Source organism: Prionailurus bengalensis, chromosome A2 (genome assembly GCF_016509475.1).
Source record: "Prionailurus bengalensis isolate Pbe53 chromosome A2, Fcat_Pben_1.1_paternal_pri, whole genome shotgun sequence".
NCBI lineage: Eukaryota > Metazoa > Chordata > Mammalia > Carnivora > Felidae > Prionailurus > Prionailurus bengalensis.
The window spans coordinates 103,972,434-103,997,970 of record NC_057348.1 but is presented as its reverse complement, the minus strand read 5'-3'; the positions used below and the strand labels follow the sequence as shown (position 1 = coordinate 103,997,970).

Here is a 25,537-nt window from a genome sequence, read left to right as displayed (position 1 = left end):
TTTCTATTTTTTGGAACAGCTTCAAGAGAATAGGTATTAACTCTTCCTTAAATGTTTGGTAGAATTCCCCTGGAAAGCCATCTGGCCTTGGACTCTTGTTTTTTGGGTGATTTTTGATTACTAATTTGATTTCTTTACTGGGTATGGCTCTGTTCAAATTGTCTATTTCTTCATGTTTCAGTTTTGGTACTTTATATGGAGTTTTACCAAAATTTAAAGGAATAAACAACTCCATTTTATGTGACATCTTAAAAAAAATTGTGTGGGGAAAAAAAGATAAGGAAAATCCTCCCTGCTCCATGAGAGTGTAGCAGTAAAATTAGTCAATCATGTCACCAATGAAAATAGATGTCAAAATCATAAAAGATTACTATCTAACCAAATCCTTAATACCATAATTAATCATGATGTAAGTCATACCAACAGAAAAAAAGTCATAGGATTTTTAAATGTGTTGAAACAATGTTTGTAGAATGCAACCTTAATTCACAATGAAAACTTCCAATTTAACTTGAACTAGAAGGGAATCACCTAATAAATGATATCTACAAAAACTAACAGCATACATGATAATATCAGGGAAAACATTAGAGACATTCCCTTGCAATTGCTAACAAAGCAAGGATGCTCACTATTGCCAACCTGGTAAAGAAGGTTCCAGCCCAAGTGTAATCCGAAGCTTAATAGTTGAAAGCAAAGAAATAATCAGGCACATTACTATGATTTTCACATTAAAATTTTTAACAAACAAAATAGAAAAAAATCATGATCATCTCAATACAGAAAAGGAATTTGACAAAATACAACACCCATTCATGATGAAAACTCAACAAAGTGAGTCTCAACAAAGGCCATTGATGACAAACCCACAGCTAACATCATACTTAGACAAGCTCTGAGTTGTTCACCATCAAGAACAGAAGTACAACAAGGATGTTATCCATTCTTACCACTTTTAGTCAGTGTAGTACTCAAAATCCTAGATGTTGCAATCATACAATAAAAAGAAAAGCATGCAAGTTGGTAAGGAAGAAATAAAACTGTCACTGCTTGCAGATGATGTGGTATTATACATAGAAAACCCTCCCCCAAAAAACTATTACAATAAATGAATTCAGTTAAGTTGCAGGATACAAAATCGATATGTAGACACCTGTTGCATTTCTATACACTAATTACAAAGTAGCAGAAAGAAAAAGAAAACTCCACTTATAATTGCACCAAAAAGAACAAAATACCTAGGAATAAACTTAACCAAGGAAGTGGAAACCTGTACACTAAAAACAATAAGGCATTGATGAGTCATTGAAGGCTACACAAATAAATAAAAAGACCTATCATGCTCATGGATTAGGAAAATATTGTTAAAATGTTCATACTACCCAAAGCAATCTACTGAGTAAATATAATCCCTATCAAAGTACCAATGGTATTTTACACTGAACTAGAACAAATACTCCTAAGATTTATATGGAATCACAAAGACCCTGAATAGCCAAAGCAATCCTGAGAAAGAGCAACAAAGCTGGAAGCAGCACAATCTCAGATTTCAAACTATACTACAAAGCTATAGTAATCAAAAACATGTGGAACTGGCACAAAATTAGACACCTATATCAATGGAACTGAATAGAGCCCATACTTACATGATCAATTAATCTGGTACACAAGAGGCAAGAAGATACAATAGGGAAAAGACAGTTTCTTCAATAAATGGTACCGGTAAAACTGCACAGCTACATACAAAAAAATAAAACTGGGCCACTTTCTTACACCACATACAAAAATAAACTCAAATGGGTTAAAGACATAAATAGAATACATAAAACCATAAAACTCCTAGAATAAAAGTAGGCAGTCATTTGATATTGGCCTTAGCAACATTTTTCTAAATGTCCAGAAAGAGAAACAAAAGCAAAGATAAACTATTGGGACTACACTAAAATGAAAAGCTTTTGCACAGAGAAAGAAGCTGTCGTCAAAACAACAAAGGAACCTATTGAATGGGAGAAGATATTTGCAAATGATAAATCCAAAAAGGGGTTAATATCCAGAATATATAAAGAAATTATACAAAACACCAAAAACAATCTAAAAAATGTGCCAGGACCTGAAGAGACATTTTTCCCCCTAAGAAAGAGACACAGATAGCCAACATGAAAAGATGCTCAACTAATCATCAGGGAAATGGAAACCCAAACCACAATGAGGTATCTCCTCACACCAGTCAGAATGGCTAAGAAATACATGTTGGCAAAGATGTGGCGAATAGGAACTCTCATGCATCCTTGATGGGAATGTAAATTGGTACAGTTAGTGTGGTCAACAGTATGTTGGTTACTCAAAAAATTAAAATTACCATAACCCAGTAATTCCACTTCTGGGTATTTACCCAAATAAAAGAAAAACACTAACTCAAAAAGACCTATGCACCCCATGTTTATTGCAGCATTATTTACAAGAGCAAAACAAGCTAAATGTCCATCAATAAATGAATGGATAAATATATGGTATAATACACACACACACACACACACACACACGTGTGTGTGCAATATTCCATTACGCAGCCATACAAAAGAATATGATCTTGCCTTTTGAGACAATGTGGGTGAACCTAGAGGGTATAATTAAAGTCAGACAAAGATAAATACCATATGATTACTCTCATGTGGAACCTAGAAAACAAAACGAACAAGAAAACAGATACAGATTCATAAATACAGAGAGCAAACTAGTAGTTGCCAGGGTAAGTGATAGGTGAAGGAGATTAAGAGTTACAAATTTCCAGTTACAACGTAAATAAGTCAGAGGGATAAGAGGGAATAGTAAGATTTTAATAACTTTGTATTGTGACAGATGATAACTACACTCACCGTGCTGAGCATTTCCTAATGTGAACAGATTTGTTTTTTTAGTATTTATTTATTTTTGAGTGACAAGGCACAGTGAGGGAAGGGCAAAGAGAGGGAGGGGAAACAAAGAATCCAAAGCAGGCTCCAGGCTCTGAGCTGTCAGCACAGCCCCACCCGGGGCTTGAATTCATGAACCATGGTATCATTTTTGAACCAAAGTGGGGAGGCTTAACTGACTGAGCCACCCAAGCACCCTGGCAATTTGAATAGATTTTTAATGTGTTATGAGATATTGACCCAAAAATTAATACAAAGAGGTCGAAGACCAATAAGATCCCAGAATTTCAACAAGGAAAAAGTGGGAGAGATTAGGGGACTTACATGGCTTTTTTCAAAATTTATTCTACAGCATTAATAATTTAAAGAGTGACAAGTCAACAATAGTCAACAATAAAGCAATTAAATTAATAAAAGAATTTCAGGAACAAATTGTCATATATGGATACATGACAGAAATGAAAGTCAGTAGGGTAGTAGGTGGGTAAATAATGTTGCAATAACTTGTTACCCGCATAATGTTTTTAAAATTATCTTTATCTCACACCATACATAAAATTGTGTTTTAGATAAATTATAGACCTGAAAGTGAAATAGAACTATACAACATTTAAAAGAAAATATAGGAGAATATCATTATAAACTCAAGGTAGGGAATAATTTCCTACATAGGACACAAAAAGAACCAAAATGGGAAGGAAGAAAAATTATTTTAAATTAAAATTTCAATCTTCTACATAATAAATGATCATAAACAAGGCTAAGAAAGAAACTACAGACTTAGAAAATATATTTGTGAGGGCAATTAATTTCCAAGGATTAGTATCTACAACGACTGATCCAAATTTTCTTTTGTGAATTTTAGATACATAAAAGTTTGTATTAAAAATGAAAAGATTTAAAATAATCATAAACCAATTTTGTGTAACCGTAAATAACATACTTGCTGAAAAATAATTATTTTGCAAAACAAAAACAGTAACTTTGACAAGTATGGTCTTGTTTTACATTTTTGCAAATCTCTAATATCTGGCTTAAAGGAAGACAGGTGGATTCTCTACTTCTGCATTCAATCTGTTGCAGTCTTATTTTGGTTTATGTATATGAAGAAAACCCAGCTCTACTCACATGAATGTGTACGTGAAAAAGTACACACACACACACACACACACACACACACCTGGGAGAATTTCAAAGTCTCCCAGGTTCTCTACAGGATACTTTGAGAACTGCTATCCTAGAATAAATATTTCCCACAATTCAATAAGAAAAGGCACAGATTTCAGTAGGATAAAAAAATGGCCACAAGATATAAAGAAGCAATTCTCATAAAAGGAAGTCTAAATGCCCCCAAAACATTTGTTACTCTTTAATAGCTTTAGTAATTAGAGAACTACAATTTAAAATGACAATATAGGGGCACCTGGCTGGCTCAGTCAGTTGAGCATCCGACTTTATCTCAGGTGATGATCTCGCAGTTCACTAGTTTGAGCCTCCTGTCTGGCTCTGTGCTGACAGCTCATAGCCTGGACCCTGCTTCGGATTCTGTGTCTTCCTCTCTCTCTGCCCTCCCCTGCTCACACTCTGTCTGTCTCTCACACACACACACAAAAGTAAGTAAACATTAAAAATTTTTGAATGACAATACAGCTTCCACACCCACCAGACAAACCAGAAGTTTTAAATCTGGCAGTTATCAATGTTATTAAAGGCTTAAGCAATGATAACCCTTATTCACTGCTGGTGGGTGTGTGGATTGTTGTTTTGGGGAGGGAAAAAAAAGTTATATTTAGGAAGGTTGCAGCCATCCATATGGTGATACACAGCAATTTCTCTTCTCGATGTTTACTTTAAAGAAGCACAAGGAGACTTGCAGAAGGTGGACCACTGAGGCATTGTACTAATAGCAAAAATTGAAAACAACCTAAAAAGCCATCCAGAGAAGAAATAGCTAAAAACAAACAAACAAACAAACAAACAACTGTGGCATTTAGTACAGTGGAATTTTATATAGCAGTTAAATAAGACCAGAGCTACATTATAAAAAAATCACATAGAAATATTTCTTCTACAATACTGAATGTTTCAGATTGACACATACAGTATACTTTTAGAATTTTTAATAATCCAGTTGACCTTTGAACATGGTTTGAATCCTGCAGGTCTACTTACATGTGGATTTTTTTTAATAGAAATGCAATAACTATACTTTCTCTTCCTTATGGTTTTCTTTATTTTAAGCACATAGTACATAACACATATAATACAAAGTATGTGTTAACTGACTGTCTATCAGTAAGGCTTCCGGTCAGCAGTAGGCTGTTTATAGTTAAGTTCTGGGGAGTCAAAGTTCTACACAGACTTTAGACTGCATAGGGGTACATGCCCCTAACCTCCATGTTGTTTGAGGACCAGATGTGCTGTATTTTATGGATATATACATACCTCATATAATGTATTATATAAAAAATAAAAAACATGGCAAAGGAATGCATGTTTCTACTTTAAAATAGTGGCTTTTGCTGGATAGATATGGAGGAATATCACAACGGGAAGAGGACCTAATAATAGGACATCACTTTCATCTTATTTTTCACTCCCCAACAGACAAAAGAAAACTAAAGCAAACATGTCTAAATGGTAGTATTTGTTAAAACTGCATTAGTAATTGAACATTTTTTGTTATTATTTGCCCATGTATGTAAATTTGATATTTTATAATACTTTGAACGTGAAATTATATTAAAAATCCAAGTTCACATCAGATATGACAGTGGACATAAAACATTAGTTGGGATTTAGGAATGTATCGGGAATTTTATAACATTTCTATGGTAATTTTAGGACAGTAACATTCGAATCATTTTTGAGATGGATTCACCACTTTTCAGTTGTTTATAAATATTTTCCTAATATACTTGCCCCACGATTGTCCTAGACAGCAGAATGCTTCTGTTCATGTTTATTGTGTCCCTGCAGATGGACAGTGTTATGAATACAAATGGATGGCCAGTGCTTGGAAAGGTTCTTCCCGAACAGTCTGGTGTCAAAGGTCAGATGGTATAAACGTAACAGGTAAACCTCCAAATTTCTTTGGTTTTTGAAAGTCTTCCTGTAACACACATGCAGTTGGTTAAACAATTAAGGAAACAAAGATACTCAAGATATCCAAAACATGTTTCGAATTCAGTAACTAGGCTATATATAACTGGCGACCAATGACTATTTTTTTATGTTTCAATTAAATTCTCCCTCATCTAGCCATTTTAGACATTGCTGCATGAGTTTGGTTAAAATAGTCTAATTCCAATAAATTATCACAATTCTCAGATTATCTTTCCTAACAATTTTTATATGTGAATAACTTACCACATGCTAAATATATAGATATATATTTTGTTTCTGGATCTTAGAGACCATATACATGCAGACCAAAAGTATTACAAAGGGAGTATGGTTTTACAAATCTAAATACCTTGATACTTAGATAATTCAGAAATCTATGTTTTAGTTTTCTATTCATTAATAGGTAAAATCTGTTGGCAAATCTCAAGCCCAGACTATCTGGGCAGCTAACCCACTCTGTCTCCACTCAAAAATTCTATACTCAAAGAAGAAATCCAAATGAAAAATCTTTCTGAAATGTCCCTTGACCCAAATATACCCCCAAAGAGCTTCTCTAATCTGCAATTACTTCAAGTCTCCTTATCGAAACTCAGTAAATGCAAGGGATCTTAATGTCCCTATGAAGTAGCCAGAAACTTGGCTCCAGGTATGTACTGAACCACCTTGCAAATTTCCTAGGAAAAAAAAAAAAAAAAACAAGGTTGGAGCCAGAACCTCAACCTTAAACATATGACCCAAAGATCTAAGATCTCTCCTTCAACAATTTATTTGTGTAAGTCTAATCTATACAGATCTTCATAGTGCAGCAGTAGCATGAGTTTGACAGTTAACTGCTTAGGGGAACCTACTGACTTACTGCCATTGTTTTGACCCTCTGGCAGGGAGAGAAAGTAATGTGCATTTGGGTGTCTGTGAGTAATGTCCATTTATAAATTTAGCTGTAATATATACATCAAGATAACAGGAACAGGAATCAATATGCTTTTTGGAAAGCATCAATTTTTATATTAAATTTTAAATTACTTGCATTTATTTAAACGTAATTACTTATTTCCTCCCTATGAAAGCTGGAACAGGATATCAAATTATGTTTTTGTGAAGGTAAGATTTTATACACGACAAATCTGTATCAAGAAACCATTGATAATAGCAACCCCCAGTGGACACATATATAACAAAGAAGAGACCCCTGCCAGGAAACTCTTTGCTCTCTCTCAGTATTAGGCAGAAAAGGTTCCACCCACACCACTGTTAAGAGGCATATAGGGAGAAAGAGTCCTGGGAAGGGAAGCATAGATTTTCTAAATTTGAAGGCATTTATAGAGGTGGTACATTCGACTCAAGTGTTGAAAATGAAGGTCTGCATTCTTTAAACTATTCAGAGGGGCTGTTGCAGCTTCCCCAGAGGGTCCTATTACTTCTCAGGGCTTTTTTCCAAATATGGATGCAAATAATATTTGTTTGCCTTTTCTTCTACATATTAAAAGCTCTTTTCTCACTAAAATTGGGGATAGTCCCCAATGTCAAGGTAAGTCAAATTTTAAAAGACTTACTGTAGAAATCATATGTTCACCTTCTTTTTAATTCGTTAAACTATTCCATGTATTTCTTTCTAATACTCGTTGATACCAAAAAGCCAACATGTAAATGATTTGTGATAAACTCTGTATACATTCTTCTTCCATCTTTTAGGAGTGGTAAGATTTCTTTATGAGAAATAGACAAGCATGTGAAGTATATTACCTACCTTGACCCCCTGCTTCTGTTTTATGAAGTTGTCCTTATTAGAAATCAAGATGTTATTTTCCTTTTTCTTCATGTGTTTAATGATAATAACTCAAACATGGACATTTAACTGCAATTGCCTTGCAATGACTAACTGCTTTCCCATCACAATTTTTTTTTGATGAATAGTGTATTTACATTATTGAGAGATAAGGCAAAGAATTAACAATAGTTATCTTTGATTAAATCCCAGGGGATGATCAGTTCCATAAATAAAGGAAAAAACTTTGCTTTCCTAAAATTCTGTTCAAGTGAGCAAGTATGGTTTGAAACTCTAAGTTCCTTCCATATCAGCAATATGGTTTCTCTAGGACATCTGTTCCCATCTTAAAACCTCACTTTTAACAATTTATGCAGGCACACTCTACTTGAAAAGAAGAAAGAGAAGGAAGAAAAAACAGAGCTGCCATGTCAAGTTTAAACAACATAAATATACCTCCTAGTAGCTACAAGTGTTTTCTTTCCTCTACCCCCACAACTCCTGAATTAGCAGGAATTGTAAATTTTCTCAAAGAAATACGCATTATTAAAGAAGAACATGTATGTGATAGTCACGTAAATTAAAGAGACATCTCAAAGAATGTGACAACTATTTCTTTGAATAGCCAAGAAAAAAGTTAACTTTGAAGGAAAATTAAATCTGTTTTGTAATGTTAAACTGGGCCAACAGGGGGGACTAGGATAGAAATAGCCCTTGTGCAATTAGTGTTTTCAAAGTAGCAACTAAAAAACAAGCGCTTACTGAGCACCTGCTGAGTTCCAGGCTCTGTGCCATCTGCTCTGAAGAAGAACAAGAGTCTCTGGGGCGCCTGGGTGGCTCAGTCAGTTAAGCATCCAACTTCAGCTCAAGTCATGATCTCACAGTTCTTGAATTTGAGCCCCACATTGGGCTCTGTGCTGACAGCTCAGAGCCTGGAACCTGCTTCAGAATCTGTAACTCCCTCTCTCTTTGTGCTTCCCCTGCTCACGCTCTCTCTCAAAAAATAAGTAAATGTTAGGGCGCCTGGGTGGCTGTGTCTCCCTCTTTCTCTGACCCTCCCCCATTCATGCTCTGTCTCAAAAAAAAATAAACGTTAAAAAAATAATTTTTTAAAAAAATAAGTAAATGTTAAGAAAAATAAAAAAGAGCCTCAAGTTCCTGTATAAAGTGGTCAAGGTTAACCAACTATCTCACAATCAGTTGCTCTCGGAAAAATCTATGGATTCCCAAAGTGGTTCAGGATTCAAAGACCCGTCTATACAATAGTGTATTTCTATCATTGCAAGAGATGCTGCTTGTCAATGTATGATTTTCTGTTCTGCAGGGGGCTGCTTGGTGGTGCGCCAGCCTGATGCTGACAGGTCTTGTAACCCACCGTGTAGTCAACCCCACTCTTACTGTAGTGAGGTATGTGTGAATTCATTAGGATAAATAAACTAGCTTCATTATTTCTCACCCCACTGACTCTTGTACAGTCCATTCCCCCCCCCCCCCAAACGCATGTCTTGAGGCCTGCAACTTAATTTCTGGACCTCTCCGTTTATCAATGTAAATAATTCTGAACGTACTTGTTTCTGTTAGAATAATTTGTGTACAGTAAAAAATGTATGTCCTTTTTTATGTAGTTAAGACAGAAACTACATGTGGTAAACTTCCAAAACAATACTTCTTGAAAGCCTTCTCTTCAAGTCCTGTCATGCTTTCAAAGATCACCTTATATGTGTAGAAATCCTCTTGTTCTCCTGCAGATGAGGACATGCAGTTGTGAAGAAGGATACACTGAAGTCATGTCTTCTAATGGTACACTTGAGCAATGCACACTTATCCCCGTGGTGGTGATACCCACTGTGGAGGACAAAAGAGGAGATGTGAAAACGAGTCGCGCAGTACATCCAACCCCATCCTCCAATAACCCAACAGGACGGGGAAGGACCTGGTTTCTACAGCCATTTGGGCCAGGTGAAGTGACTAGACAGTGTTGATGTAGAATCTCTTACTTATACATTTAACCATGTCAAAGGATTAAAAGAATGAGCAAGCATTTTCATATGAGCTATTAATTATTTCATCTGTACTCATTTATTCTGATACTGCCATATATTATGTTTTTACTATTATAAAAAAAAAGCACTCATGCTCAAAGTTCAGACAAATGACTTTCTTCTATGGAAAAAAAAATTAGGATATTAGTTATTTTGATCTCAGACCTACATTTACAAGTATAATTACGATCATATTGAATAAAGAAATCTAACAGTGAAAATATTAATAAGGAAAAAAGTGTATTGTCATTCAGAACTGGAACAAATAAAACTGTAAAGACATTCAAGAATTTTTCATTTGACCACAGACGGGTAATAATTTGAACCTTAAAATAGGAACATCAGTAATGCAGTGCTGTGCCAAGGGGCACTTGGTGGCCAGCCCAATTTCTATCAGCTCTTCCGTTTGATAAACTGAAGTAATCAGAACCTGTACTAGCATCAGATACAGAAGGGCAGGGATGGAGCCTTCCTGTCTAGATGGGATGATCTAAATTTGGAGACTGACCAGATCCCTGTCATATTAAACAGACATTCTTAATGTGTCTAGTAATGGAAGCCAATACAGGCAAAAGCTTGAAGGTCTAATAAAATGCTATCCCTACTCTGCATACTTTCTCTCCCCAGTTGAAATCAACTATATGCTTATTCCTGGAACTAACGCTGGTGCTTAAAATTGTGCTATGAAGGCTATATGGTAGGTAAGATCATGATGGTGTTTCTTACACCAAGAGGAATTGCTAGTTAGTGACCAAAGGAAATCTCCAGGCAAAGCCAGGTGCAGTCTACCTTATACTTGTTAGAAACATGAGAAAAGAAAGAATCCTCATAGCTAGCACATCTCTCTTTGGAATGTATTAAATCAAAACACTTTCCCTTACTGGAGAATCATTATTAGGATTTTAAGTATTTGCAGTTTTGGAGTGAGGTAGCTCAAATACTGTGATTTAACCACATTATCCCTGCCTTGGTAAGGTTCTTAGCTGAAATACAATATATTTTGCAAAGCTGACTTGTCTTTGCAAACACGGGAAACTCTTCTCTCAGTATTCAAGATCGTGGACCAGCAAATGGCTGTTAGCAATTGTGACCTTGAATAAGAATCCATGCAGATCTCCTCAAATCAAAACTGGTTTTTAAAAAGAGTGTTTTAAGTTTAATATATAGCTTCCCTAAAGTAAGTATTTTAGTATATTAAAAAGGTTTATGTTCTTAAAAAGTACATTTAGGCATTGTTCTTGGTTTTTGAGGAACTCAAATATTATTTGTTGAAGAACTCTCAGGGCAGATTTTAAACCAGTGTCTAATTTTTTAAGTCTTTAGAATTGAAAAGAAGGCTATTTAGAATATTAACAGATTGTTTCCAACTAATGGACCCCCTGGGTTGATCCAGCTTCAGGCAGAAAAAACATTTGTTTTTGATGCCTTCCAAATATTAAATAAACCAGAGTGTCTCTGAAGTCCATTTGCCCAATCTATAATTTTTGCACCAATAGCACCTTTAATTTTATGTATGCAACAGAAAGTATATGTTGATGTGAGTTTCAGATTAAGTTAGGTAAGGTTATTAATACTATCTTCTAGTTGAAGTTTATTCTCAACACAAAACTAAGAAGTTCAAAGAAAATAAGACCAGAAAACCAAATTAGGGAAGTTCCTTTCTTGCCTAATTCCATATAATAGAAAAGTTAGAAAAAAATTATTCAGAGTTAAAAAGTTATATGTTATAATCAAACTTGGCTATTTTCGCAAATGATGTTGTCAAATGAACCTTAAAATACAGTGTAAGTGTAAATTAGATAAAAGATTAATTCTAAAAAAAATGTTGAATAGATTCACTTTCAATTCATCTAGGAAAAAAAAGGCTAAAGTGACAAGATTTATGTTCAAATACCTGTCTGCATTAACCCTAAGCTATTGGACTTTCTTGAAATTGCATTATTTTTCTTCTTGTAATTGCCATTCTTAGAGTGAAAATCAAAACAAAATGTTTATTTAGCATTACACGTATATTTGATTTGAACTAAAATTTAGTTAAGCAGCAGTAAAAATTTAGGCATATAAACTTGAAATCTGAACACAAATTTAATTGAAAACATTATTTCTTTGCCTTTCAAGTCTCATTGATAATTTACCTTTAATGAAGCAGCATCTAACCCATAGTAGCAGCGTTGCATTCATCATTAACTGTGCCTAAGCAATAATTCATTTTGTTTTGAAACAATGTGGTCATATGTGGCTGGTCATTGGTCATAGTTAAAGACTGTCTCATATATATATATATATATATATAATCACACACCAAACTAATGTAAATTAATGACTAATATCCATTCTTCTTAGATGGGAGACTAAAGACCTGGGTTTACGGTGTAGCAGCTGGGGCATTTGTGTTACTCATCTTTATTGTCTCCATGATTTATCTAGCTTGGTGAGTAACTATTTCACAATCTAAGGGGGCACAACAATCTATTTCAGCAAAAATACTGTCGGTTGACCATAACACAGGAACAGCAAACTATATCAAATAAGTATTCCACATTGAGTGTTCGTCGGCAATTCTAAATAAAAATGGCTTCTGTCATAGTTGGTCTAAAACCTACCAAATCTGAGCCGTTTGAAATCTGAAAATGAGCCAGAGCTGCGCCAGGTCATCTTAAGTGTGTTCTCCTTGGTTCTGCAAGAGAATACTGCTTCATATGCTTACGGTGAACTCCAGACTGATCCTCAGTTACCACTGGAGGAAGAGATTATGGTCATACCTAATCCGATTCAACTACCTTTTTAAACATATATTATAAATTATGTATTATTTATGAAGATTTCTGCTCAAATATAAATGACTATACTATAGTATTTCCATTGTTAAAACCAGAGGAATTCCATTTGATAATTCACTTTTAGAAGATAGTAAAATACGGGAGGAGTTCTTTTTCAATTTTATTCAGACCATACCTAAGAAATTCAAAGATACCAGAGTATCCAATTCTAAGATTGAATTTAGGTCATACAGGCAATTAGCAACTTTATCAATACATTTCAAAGTTTGTCATTTGAAACAGTAAAATTTACAAATGATTCTCTCTCCTATTGTTGTTGTGTTGTTTACAGCAAAAAGCCAAAGAAACCCCAAAGAAGGCAAAACAACCGACTGAAACCTTTAACCTTAGCCTATGATGGAGACGCAGACATGTAAAATATAACTTACCCTGGCAACAACCAGTTTCAGATTTCTGACTTTGCAGTAGACATCCAGAAGCCACAAAGCTCTTCATACTGTGTGAATTAAAATGCAATGTAACTTTTTAAAAGAGCATCAAAGAAAGGAGTGAAAATCACAGTGCCATTGGAGATATTAAGACAGTACCACTTACAAAAAAACAAAAAAACAAAAACAAAACAAAACAAAAAAAAACAGCCCTGAGAATTCTAGGAGTTTTAGTTGAATACATGCTGCATTCTAAGTTTTCTGTGATCTTTTCTGAAATCTACCAACTGACAATTCACATTCATCTCTAAAATATGGTTGTGGAATTGTTCAGTTAGGATGCCTGATCCAAGCCTCTGTCGGCAGTGTTAACCCGTAACAACATTTTAGCATGAAGAGTTTATACCAAGATCTCTACAATACTATAGTGAAGCATAACAACATGTATACGCAATTGAATGATACACATTACTACGTCAGACTATGTACTTGTTAATAAGCAATTTTAATGAATAAAAGATAAGCGAAAAAAAGATAAGCTCTAAGCGGAGCAGAAAACCCATTGAGTAAATTCAGCATCTTGGTCGTTGATGATAGCTTTCATTAACCTGCATTTCAGAGGCAAAGACTTTCTTCTAAGAATTAGTTCGTGTCTTTCTCCAAAATACGAATGCTGGACATGTACTAGGATCTTAGAGAAAAAAAAAAAGTCCTCAAGTTCAGTATTTTATAGTGGTTATTGTCTGGAAAACTTATTTGCTTGTGTTAATATATTTCTACTTTCCCTAATTTTCAAACTGGTTGCCTGCATCTCTTTTGCTATATGGAAGGCACATTTTTGCACTATATTAGTGCAGCATGATAGGCACTTAACCAGTATTGCCATAGAAACTGCCTCTTTTCATATGGGATGAAGACATATGTGCTCAGAGTGTCATGGAGACATTTGCAAGTTCTTGTATTCTAAAGAGTACAAAGTTCAGTTTGGAAGGCAACAGGATGGAATTCGCTATTACATCTGCTGTATACACTCTTCCTCATTGCTGCAGCCATTGCGAAATCAACCACATGGCAGGGATTTAAATGTTCAAATCCCGAACTCATTAACCTTTCAAAAGATGGATCTCTCTAGTTGGTTTTTAATTGTACTTTGAAGGCTGTTTATGACTAGATTTTTATATTTGTTATCTTTGTTAAAAAAAGAAAAGAAAAGAAAAAAAGGAGCTGGTTGTCTTTTTAATTTTGAGCAGATGGAGAAAATAAGGTATTGATAATTTTTGTAACTAAAAGGAATCAAAATTGTGTGTTGACTCTTCTTTTTCCTGATTCACATTCTTCGTTTCATATCAAATGTATCCATGGTTGTGTCTTTCTTACTACTGAAATTTGAAGGAGTCTTTGTATGATTTCAAAAGCTAAAATTTTCAAGAGAGAGTAAGTGTTTTGCCCAGGGTTTTGTTAAATATCTAGACCAAGGGTCGCAAACTTTTTCTGTCAAGGCCCAGATAGTAGAAATTTTCAGCCAGGTCTTTGTCACAGCTTCTCAATTCTGTCATCAGAAGAATGCAGGTGTAGACAATACACAGTACATAGAAGAATAAACACGGCAGTTTCCCAGTAAACCTCCCATTATAAAGACAGTCATCAGGTCACATTCATTTGCAGGTTGTGGTTTGCTGACCACTGGTCTAGAAGTTTTTTCAGTGCTTACCTCTTAATTGTGCCATCTTTTGTTTTCATTCATTTACCTTAGAATATGAGAACTGTTTAATTTCAAAAGTGAAAAGGAGTCATTCAACTTTTTCACTGTTTTGCAAGTAGTTGTATTTATTTTTCACAGATGTAGCCCTGGGAAAGGCATAGTGAAGTACTATCTGATTTGGTAGACTTCTTGTGTGTGAAAAGAAAATTCAAAAGGTGCCATTAAAAAGCAATTCCATTTTTCAGGCAACATTTACTGCAACAACATTTGGTAGAGGGGAGGACATTAGGTTTTCAGGTCTTTTAAAAATAGTATAATAAGCTATTTTATCTTAAACATAGCTGTGTTGCTATAAAAGTGGTTTAGACTAGGTGTTTTACATTCATAGTAGTTTGAGCTCCCCCTGCTGTTCATTGCATTATTTGCAAAGATTACAAAAAACATCAGATTATCAAATGTTGTTGTCTCAAAAATTAACAAATTTCTACCTATTTCACTAAGAATTAAATGTAGAAAGCACTAATTCCTTATTAAACATTCACTGTATTAGGCAAAGCAAATCATTTAAAAGCAAAGAGGTGGTCACAAAGATGAAAATTTTACTTTAAATCAAAGATTTAAACAAAAAAAAACTCAAAAACAAATTCCATTGCATCTGTCTTATTGAAGAGAAGGAATAAAAATCATATGATTGTTCTAAAACTGTGATCGTCAGTGTATGCACTCAGGGGTCTTCCAGATAATCCTCAAGTTGATCTCTTTGAATAAAATGAACTCCATTTGTACAAAATGGTTGAGAAATAATCTGCAGTTACTTGAAGAATTTAGCTAACAGCCTTATTAAACGCGTGCAGCACCTACTAACTTTGAAGTTACTGAATAGAATAAAATAGCATTGCACAAAAACTATACTTCTGATACTGTAAAAGGTCACTAATTCAGAAGGCAGATCAGTATCGTGTAACCCATATATTAAGAAATAATGAACTGATCAAAATTAATCAATTTTATGAAATACATTATTTTATTCATAAATTAGTTACATTTTACAACACTATATATATGAAGGAGACTGGGTTCAATGTGACCTAACACTAGGGAACGTATTGGAAGTTCACTGTTAGGATAAATGTTGGGTGGCCTCTTGTTACAAAGATGGAAGGCAGGACATGTAGCCAGCTGGCTATTTTGGACAAATGAAGGTTACTATATTCATGTTTACAACATGAAAATAGCCTTAGTTTTGTTCCTGGCATGAGGCAATAATGAGTGAAGTACGTTACTGGAATGTCATAAATATTTTATTCCTCCTGTTCAATTCTAGCAGTTCAGGAGGGGGATATACTAGTAACTGGTCCGTTGACACTTTTGCCTTACCAAAATGACCTGTGAGCCCACAAAAGATTTAGAACTACTGCTCTATAAACATGAAGGTCTGTTTGGTTTAAAAAAAAAAAAAAAGAAAAAAAGAATGACACAGTATTATACTATTTTGTTGGATTGTTTCAATAGAAACCACACAAAATGGGCACAACTGATCTCTCTTTAGAGGGTGATTTGCTTCTTTATCACTATCTAATCTAGGATATGGACCATAATTCTTATTTGAAAGCCTTTTTGAAGACACTATAGTGTAGCTTCAAGCTAATTTAGAAAGGAGTGCATAAAAGCATGTTCTTAATTATAACAAAGCACAAATCACTTATGACAAAACAAATACTTCTTGAATTATCACATGTAAGATACTCTGCTAGACACTGTAAAACAATTAGTCATGACTTTTGTATGGAAGACATTCAAAAAAAAGGAATTATGTTTAATGAGTATAGAAGTTACTTAAATCACCCTTTACTCGATTTGTCTCTAGTGTGAGATTTTTACCTTGTGTAATGTCCATGTCTCAGGCCATGCTGTTAGGCTTTTCCTGTAACCCTCCTTTGCCCTCAGGTAGGTGGCAATGCTCATTGTGGCTTAATCAGAACACTGTTAAGTTCCTGGACATTCCAAGATAAAGCCACATATGCAGAACTTCTTACAGGAAGTAACATCTCTCAGTAACCTCCTCTAAATCTCTGTACCCATTGCTCCTTTATGATCATTTTCTCTGGTGTCTCTCTGCTCTCTTAACAACAATGTTGTCTACTTTTCTCAGAACCTCCATCTACCAATACATGCTCAAAGTGTTAAGGGGGGGAAAGATGAAGCTATTTCTTACCTATTACAGTCCAAGTGTCAGAGTGTGAACATCTTGATTCAAACAAAATGTAAGATGTAGAAGACATACCCCCCTCAAAAAAAAAAAAAAAAGACTTTCTGTAAAAATGTCAATTTCTATCCTCTATTAAGTATGACCCAGTTATCTCTTCCTCCTTCTCACCTCTGTGCTCATGTCCCACCCTGTTAAGAGAGGAAGGCAGGCCTGTACCTTACAGAAAGGAGAGCCCCTTCTTGGGCTTAGTGGGAGTTTGAATAGATTTCTAAGAATCATGCTTCCAAAATCATCTGAGATGTATGTGTAAAAGTATTGCCAAATTCAAACGTGTTTCTTGTTCTATTTCCCACCAAGTCCGAAGGTGTTGAAAGGGAGAGCCGTACAGGAAAGAATTTGTGAAGAATCTTGTCAGCAAGTGAGCTTTCTTAGGTCTAGTTTACATGTGAGAATACAACATCTGCCTGTCCCACCTGGTCCCATCTTCAGGTAGCCGTGACTACAGAAGAGGATTTCAGCCCCTTAAACTGGAGTGTGGGCCTAGCAAGCATGACTCTTCATAAAAAGGACGTTTTGCAGTGTGATGATGGTAATTCTCTGTCTAGCGGGGACACTGAAAATGGTTATGTCTACTTTTATTGAGTAAAACATGCTAAGTGGATAGAGTTAACCTTGTAGTTTTATGTTTTCATGCTTCTACCCAGCCAGATCTGAAAACGAGCAGTATACAAAAACTTTTAGTTTGTGGCAGTCATGTTTTCAGCAGTCAAAATCTCTAGTCTATTTAGAATGTAAAACTGTCAGTCTTGTGTTTCGTAGACTTTTTTTCCTTAAAAGCAATAGTTTCTAGAGCATCTACTTTGAAACTTCAATGAAATTTTCACAACTATTTTTCAGCAATCTATGTGTGTTTGTTTTTAAAAAGTAAACATTAAGATCCCCTCTCTGGTACTTTTTCCTGCCTATTTGTAGCACAGAGATTTGAAGAGATCAGTATCTGTCATTGTAAAATATAACTTTATTAAATTTGCAATATGTCTTTATATAAATTATAATCCCCTAAGTGTTTTTTGTTAATTTAATTACCTGAATATTTATTTTGTTTAAATAAGGAGGCAGCTGTCTAAGAAGTTTTTGTTAATATTACTTTGTAAATCGTGTAATGTAATTTATTTTAAATTATGTACATTTCTTTTTTAATGCACAAGATGTCTATGTACAATTACAGATTTGAAAATAATGTCGCTAGCTTTATTCAGTTAATACAGATGGCATGTGAAGATGTAATATGCTTTTTTACATTTTCATATGGGTTATTTGTAAATACGTTGCTGACAAACATAAACATGGAAATCATTTTCATTCTACTCAAGTGTACTTTTTAATTTGCATCATTTGCTGCTCATAGGTGGGTTAAAAAATATATATATATTTCAGTGAATATCCAAACACTTTTACTGCTCTATTGCCTGTTCCTGAATCTTTTTTTTTTTTTTTTTTTAATAACTCTAGTGGAGAAAGTTCAAGAGACGCAAACCTTAACTTTAAAAGTCTGCTGAGGCCACCACATTCATCATTGTGGACAAATGACCTGTTGGTGTCCAGTCAATTAAAAGAGCACCAGCAGAGGATAATAAGACACTCTCGAACAGAGTGCAACACTAACTGCCCCCTCAGTTGGAAGGCAAATCCCTCCCTGTGCCTTTCTCCTATGTCTACTAATAAAAGACCAAACCTATCAAACAAGGTAGGAGGTCACACATTAACGAATTATGATTCCCCCAGTTTCCAAATTAAGATGCGCACATTCACAAAATCAGAAAGGGATGTGTAAATTACTGCCAGTGCAGCTAGGAGTTAAAACATTTTCTGAAATAGCTGTTTGCCGCAATATAATTAAGAAGGGAACCCTTAAACTTCATATATGATACCCCTCAAAATATGCAGCTAGCCTCAAGTACTTGATGGAAAACTCATTTTCAGTCTCCTTATATTCCATATTGTTCATGACAATTGAATCTAGATGAAAACATGCTTCAATCACCCAGATAATTCTTTTTTATGTATCTAGATATGCAGTGTCAAATTACTAACTTCAGGTTTTATGTTGCAACTCCATTTTATGTCCTGCAAACACAAACATGAACATGACTGGTCTATATTCCATATTTGCTTCTTCTAAGTACCTAGTGATTTCTGTCATTAAACTCCGAACATACTCCAAAGAAAAGCCAACACACACTTCAAAGTACAGTTCACATCAGTGTCCATTACTCTCCTAAGATACTAAGTACATACAAAATGTTTAAATGCAGTCATGCTTTCTATTATTGCAGGGTTTTTTTTTTTTTCCAGATGACCTTCCCTTCCCCTTTCCACCTTACTCCATAGCATCTCCCTACTAAGGCAGCCTGATTTAACAATCTGATGTGGGTCCTGCCATGTTTTTCTTCTTGATCATATAATCTTCTAAGTATGATGCGAACAGGGGAAGGAAGAAAGAGAAAAAGGGCTGAATTGAGTAGATACAGTAGAAATCGGTTTCCTTTTTTTATGTATTACTGTTTTCAAACAAGTAAAATGGCCTTTGCCCCCTCCCAAATTTCATCAACACCTAAGGCAAATCTCACCATTTTTTGGTCACAATTTGAGTTATGACAAGACCCAAACCCATAGAAAATACTAAAGACTCCACAAAAAATTATTAGAAATAATAAATGAAGTCAGTAAAGTTGCAGTATAATACACAAAAATCAGTTGTGTCTATATACAAAATAGCAGAAAGAGAAAGAAAACAATTCCCTTTACAATTTCACCACCAAAAATAAAATACCTAAAAATAAACCAAGGAAGCAAAAAAACCTACATTCTGAAAACCAAAAAAACATTCACTGAAGATGACACAAATAGGAAGATATTCAATGCTCATGGCCTGGAAGAACGAATATAGATAAAATGTCCATACTACCCAAAGAAATCTACAGATTGAATACAATCTCTATGAAAATACCAACAGCATTTTTCACAGAATAATTTGTATGGAAACATAAAAGACCTCAAATAGCCCAAGAAATCTTGAGAAAGAACAAAGTTAGAGGGGGTCACAATCCCAGATTTCAAGATACACTATAAAGTTGTGGTAATCAAAATAACATGGTACTGACACAAAAACACACCCATAAGTCAATGAAACAGAGCCCCCCCCCCCCCAAAAAAAAAACCCCACACTTATAGGATCAATTGATCTAGGACAAAGGAGGCAAGAAGATACAATGGGGGAAAGACAGTCTCTTCAGTACATGGTATTAAGGAAACTGGAAAGCTACATGCAGAAGAATGAAACTGGACCACTTCCTTACATCATCCACAAAAATAAACTCAAAATGGATTAAAGACCTAAATGTGAGACCTGTAATCATGAGACTCCTAAAACAGGTAGTAATTTCCTTGACATTGACCTTAATAATATTTTTCTAGATAGGTCTCCTGAGGCAAGGTAAACAAAAGCAAAAATGAACTTTTGAGACTATACCAAAACAAAAAGCTTTGGCACAGAGAAGGAAATTCTCAAGAAAACAAGACAGCCTATTGAATGGGTGAAGATATTTGCAAATGTTATATTCAATAAGGGGTTAATGTTGAAAATATATATATAACTTACACAACTCAACACCAAATAATAATAGTATGATTAAAATGCACAAAAGACATGAAAAGACACTTTTCCAAAGAAGACATCCAGGTGGGTAACACACATGAAAAGATGCTCAATACAACTAATCATCAGGAAAATGCAAATTGAAACCACAATGAGATTATCACCTTAACACTGGTCAAAATGGCTAGACTCAAAAAATAACAAGTGTTGGTGAGGAGGGGAGAAAAAGGAACCTTCATGCACTGTTGGTGGGAATATAAATGGGTGCAGTCAGGATGATAAACACTAGAGAGTCCTCAAAAATTAAAAATAGAAATATGATGAGTGCCTGGTGGTTCAGTTGGTTAAGTGCCCAACTGTTGACTCTTGATTTCGGCTGAGGTCATGATCTCACAGTTTGTGAGATTGAGCCCTACATCAGGGTCTGCACTGACAGCCCAGAGCCTGCTTCGGATTCTCTGCCTCTCTCTCTGCCCCTCCCCCACTCTCACACACATACATTCTCTCACTCTCTCTCTCAAAATGAATAAACATTTTTTAAAAATAGAAATACCATACAACCTGGTAATTCCACTACTAGATATTTACCCAGAGAAAAAGTACTAATTCAGGATATATGCACTCTATTTTATTGTAGCATTATTTACAGTAGCCAAGATATGGAAACAACCCCTGTCCATCTATAGATGAATGGATAAAGAAAATATGGTGTGTGTGTATATATGTATATATACACACACACATTTATATACATTATATATATATACACATACACATTTATATACATTATACACACACACACACACACACACACACACACACACACACACACACAATGGATTAGTACTCAGTCATAGAAAAGGAGATCTTGCCATTTACAACAATAGGGATGGACCCAGAGAGTATAAAGCTAAGTAAAATAAGACAAATATAGTATGATTTCATTTCTATGTGAAATCTTAAAAAAAAAAAAAAAAGATTAGTAACAGACCAACCAATAAATACAAAGAACCAATTGGTGGTTGCCAGAGATAGGAGAGAGAAGGAGGATGGGCAAAATGGGTGAAGGGAAGTAGGAGGTATATGCTTCTAGTTATGGAATGAATAAGTCTGAATAAGTCAGCAGGATAAAAGGTACAGCATAGGAAATCTAGTCAATGACATTCTAACAGTGTTCTATGGGGAGAGATGGTATCTACACTTGTGGTGAACACAGCACATGTATAGACCTGTCAAATCACTATGTTGTACACCTGAAACTAATGTAAACTTGTGTGTCAACTATACGTCATTAAAAAAGTCCCCATCAAGCTATAATCAAACATCAATCTCTCTCATTTCCATTTCCTTGACAACTAGCAAATTTGAGCAACCTTTCATCTTTTAATATTGGATTCAGTTATCTAGTACATATGATTTTTAAATGACAATTCTGTTGATGCCATGTGGTTATTAATTTAATGCCTTCAATAGTTTTAACCTTTCAGTAAAGAGAGCTTTCTGGATTTTATTCCTCCAAAATTTATTACTATTATTTTTGAATAATAGTAATTGAGTAATAATTGAGTAATTGAGTAATTGAGTAATAATAGTAATAGAAGAGAGATGCTTTTACAATGGCCTCTGCCACCTCACTCTTTGCTCTTTGCTCTCTCCTGGGCATGCTCACCCCCATCTCATGCTATCGAGAACAGTGTCACATGGGAGTGAAGCTGGGTCCCAATGTTCTGTTAAAACCATCCTTTTCTCAAAGCTGTGCCCTCTCTTTTACTTCCACCGGGGACATTCCTTACTTCCATGTAGGCCTGGCCACTCTCTCACTTTACACAGGTGTGTGCTCAAACGCCACCTTCCTTGACTATCCTTGTCATTTTTATCCTCCTGCCCTTTTTTAGTTTTTTGTTTTGTTTTTGTTTTTTTTATTTTATGGCACTTGATACTACATATCTTTTTAGTCGTGTGTTGGGGGGGGGGGTGTAGTTTTTTATACTTTCTCACACACAGGAGGCCAGGTCATCATTGGTTTTTCTCCTTGCCTGGAATGAAGCCCAGCACATAGTAAGAATAATGAATTCTTGTTGGATGAATAAATTAACAAAGTAATTAGTGAACTGCAAGGTTTATGGGCAAAGAGTGGTTAAGATCACATAGCAGATCAAGTACAAGGAGGCCAGCAGAGTTAAGAAACAATTCATCTAAAGGTGAAAGTTGTTAGTATTCCATCATGAATACATTTCATTTTAATTTAACTTTCCAGAAGTATGTTAACCTACACTCTTCAGAAGGCACACTGTTGACATAGACAGAACCCTAAAAGAAGTGGAAGAAATAAAAACAGTAGTGACAAAGCCTAACATCACAGGGGAGTGACCACCGAGAATATGCCAGTTATAAGAGGGAGCTGAGAAAATGGCAAGTGAGGTAGGGAAGCTGATTAAGAACAGAACAATTGCAAATTTCTATAAGCCCTTGTTCCAGGAGAGAAAAGGAACCTGACTATAACTATATTATTTTATGGTATCAATAACAACCAAGTGAAATGCTATTTGCTTTAAAGCAGAAATAGAACAGTATAAAGTTACAATTCAGAGTGCTTCCTAAATCCCCATAACTCACTTTGGAACAATAGAGGTGGACTGTCAACAACCAAGCAAATACATTAATAAATCATTTAAAATTCATTCCCTATAGAAAATAATGTTTTGATTTCCTGGAAAAGCAACATGAATTTCAAAATCGGAGTCAGCCAGTAAGCCTAGAAAGTAACATGGAGGAGAAAGTGAACAGCTTATGGAAAGGCATAGGCTCATAGCCCAGTCTTTCATAAACAGTGATCGGAGTGAAGACTCTGTCAAACCACGTCCCCAGGGACCCTCCAGCTGCTAGTCTGACAGCTGATATATAACTATACCCTTCCAAAATTTATCTTCATAAAAGGTTCACTCACTTACATTTGTCTGCTGGGGGATTTTTTTTTATGTTTATCACTTCTTATTATTACTTTTGCCAAAGGGCTACTAGCCTTTTCTTCTCATGGCACTACCTTACCACCTATGGGAAAAGTTATTTATAAAAAAAAAAAAATCAAGAAAAAGTATCCTGGACATAAAAGGAGTCATTAAGTACAGAATTTTGATCTGGAATTGTATAAAAGACACTTGAAAGATTTTTAATTTTTTTAATGTTTATTTATTTTTTGAGAGAGAGAGAGAGTTAGTGAGTGAGAGAGGGAGACACAGAATCCAAAGCAGGCTCCAGACTTCGAGCTGTTAGCACAGGGCTCAAACCCAGCAACCATGAGATTATGACTGAGCCAAAGTCAGAGGATTAACTGAGTCACCCAGGCACCCCACAAGAGTTAATTTTTGTGTGCATGCCTATTCTAATATCTATATGTAACAATCTAGAGGAAAATCAAATTAAAAGGTGTCCTATAATGGAGTAAAAAAAAAAATGATAAAGTGAGGCCATGCCTGGTAGTAATCATGAGATAACACACTTTGTATTATGCATTAAGGATTATGGCAATGTTTGACCAGTGATTAAAAAAAAACAAAAAAACTAGAGAGGACTTTGAGGGGCACCTGGGTAGCTCAGGCAGTTGAGCATCTGACTCTTGACTTTGACTCAGGTCATGGGATCCTGGGATCAAGCCCCTTGTCTGGCTCCAGCTGAGTGTGAAGCTTGCTTAGGATTCTCTCTCTCTCTCTCTCTCCACCTCTGCCCTTCTGTCTAAAATTTAAGAATAAATAAACAGTTATTTGATACAATTCCCTTCAGAATTAGCACCATAGTGGCTTTCAAAAATCAGCAATTGCTGGCCAGAAACATTTAAATGTAATTATGGATCCATAATCAAAGCAGATGTGGCAATAAATTGGTACATTATCTCACTTTAGACTACAATGCCATGCATCAATACAGTCCTTTGGGTATGTAAGTATTAAGAATAGTTCCTACCACTGATAATAATCAGTTCTTGCATATTTCATAGCATCTGTTTTACTATAGGATCTGTTTTACTAAGGAAGGATCAAAAGCCTTGGTTAAAGGTTCCATTTTACTTTCTGGTAGGACAAATGAGCAGGGCTGGAACAGAGAAGGAAAATAAATGACTTTTGAACTTAGCAAAAAGATTCCCATCAACATTTATAGTCAAAGATATGCCACTTAAAACAATGACCCAAAGATGGAGAAAATAAAGTTTGGCAATACATAATCTTATCAAATAGGAGGCAAAAAAAAAAAGATTTTTTTTAATCTTAGGAAAATATTAATTGATTCTAGTCACTGAAGGGCAATGGGGACACTATCTTTTTAATTAAAAATAAACATATCCTTTGACCCAGTATCTCAACTTCTGAGAAATAATCGTCAAGTCTACAGACAGAGATGATAGAGGGAGACAGAAAATGTATGGTGCATGTGCAAAAAGACATAAAGCATGTGTGCAAGGATATAAGGATATTTAGCACATTTGTAGTTAAAAACATGGAAGCAACGACAAAGAATATAAATAATGAAAGTTTAAGTAATGGTGCATATGTAACACAAGACACTATGCAAGAATGTGTCTTTATGATTTTTTTTAAATGTTTGTTCATTTAATTTTGAGAGAAAGAGAGAGAAAGGGCATGAGCAAGGGAGAGGCAGACAGACAGAAGGAGAAAGAGAATCCCAAGCAGGATCCACACTGTCAGCTCAGAGCACTATGCAGGGCTTGAAATCATGAACTGTGACATCATGACCTAAGCCGAAATCAAGAGTTGGACACTTAACCAACTGAGCCACCCAGGCACCCTTGTATGATTTTCTCATTGCTGTCTTTATTTTTTCACAACTCAGTAATGGCAAAAATTAGTGAGAAATCACAGTACACACACATATTCACAAAATATTTCTTAATTACGGTTTA

The 25,537-nt window shown here is 35.1% G+C and overlaps 1 protein-coding gene and 1 long non-coding RNA gene across 4 annotated transcripts in view; one reads left to right on the top strand and one right to left on the bottom strand.

Annotated features, from left to right (window-relative positions):
• Positions 1 to 18,331, top strand: part of THSD7A (thrombospondin type 1 domain containing 7A) — a 438,927-nt gene extending 420,596 nt beyond the window's left edge. For 2 of the 3 annotated variants that reach the window (XM_043588977.1, XM_043588978.1), the window contains 5 exons: positions 5,892 to 5,987; positions 9,128 to 9,210; positions 9,552 to 9,762; positions 12,189 to 12,276; positions 12,957 to 18,331. In XM_043588977.1, coding sequence (XP_043444912.1) covers positions 5,892 to 5,987; positions 9,128 to 9,210; positions 9,552 to 9,762; positions 12,189 to 12,276; positions 12,957 to 13,041 — 563 coding nt within the window. In that variant the 3' untranslated portion in view covers positions 13,042 to 18,331. The remainder of the gene's footprint in view (positions 1 to 5,891; positions 5,988 to 9,127; positions 9,211 to 9,551; positions 9,763 to 12,188; positions 12,277 to 12,956) is intronic. The other variant, XM_043588979.1, reaches the window with a different exon arrangement.
• LOC122487934 lies at positions 4,897 to 13,133 on the bottom strand. The gene is made up of 3 exons (XR_006298509.1): positions 13,054 to 13,133; positions 9,517 to 9,648; positions 4,897 to 6,024 (listed from the first exon to the last, which is right to left on the bottom strand). It is a non-coding gene; the product is annotated as an uncharacterized LOC122487934 (long non-coding RNA).
• Positions 18,332 to 25,537: the final 7,206 nt, after the last annotated feature.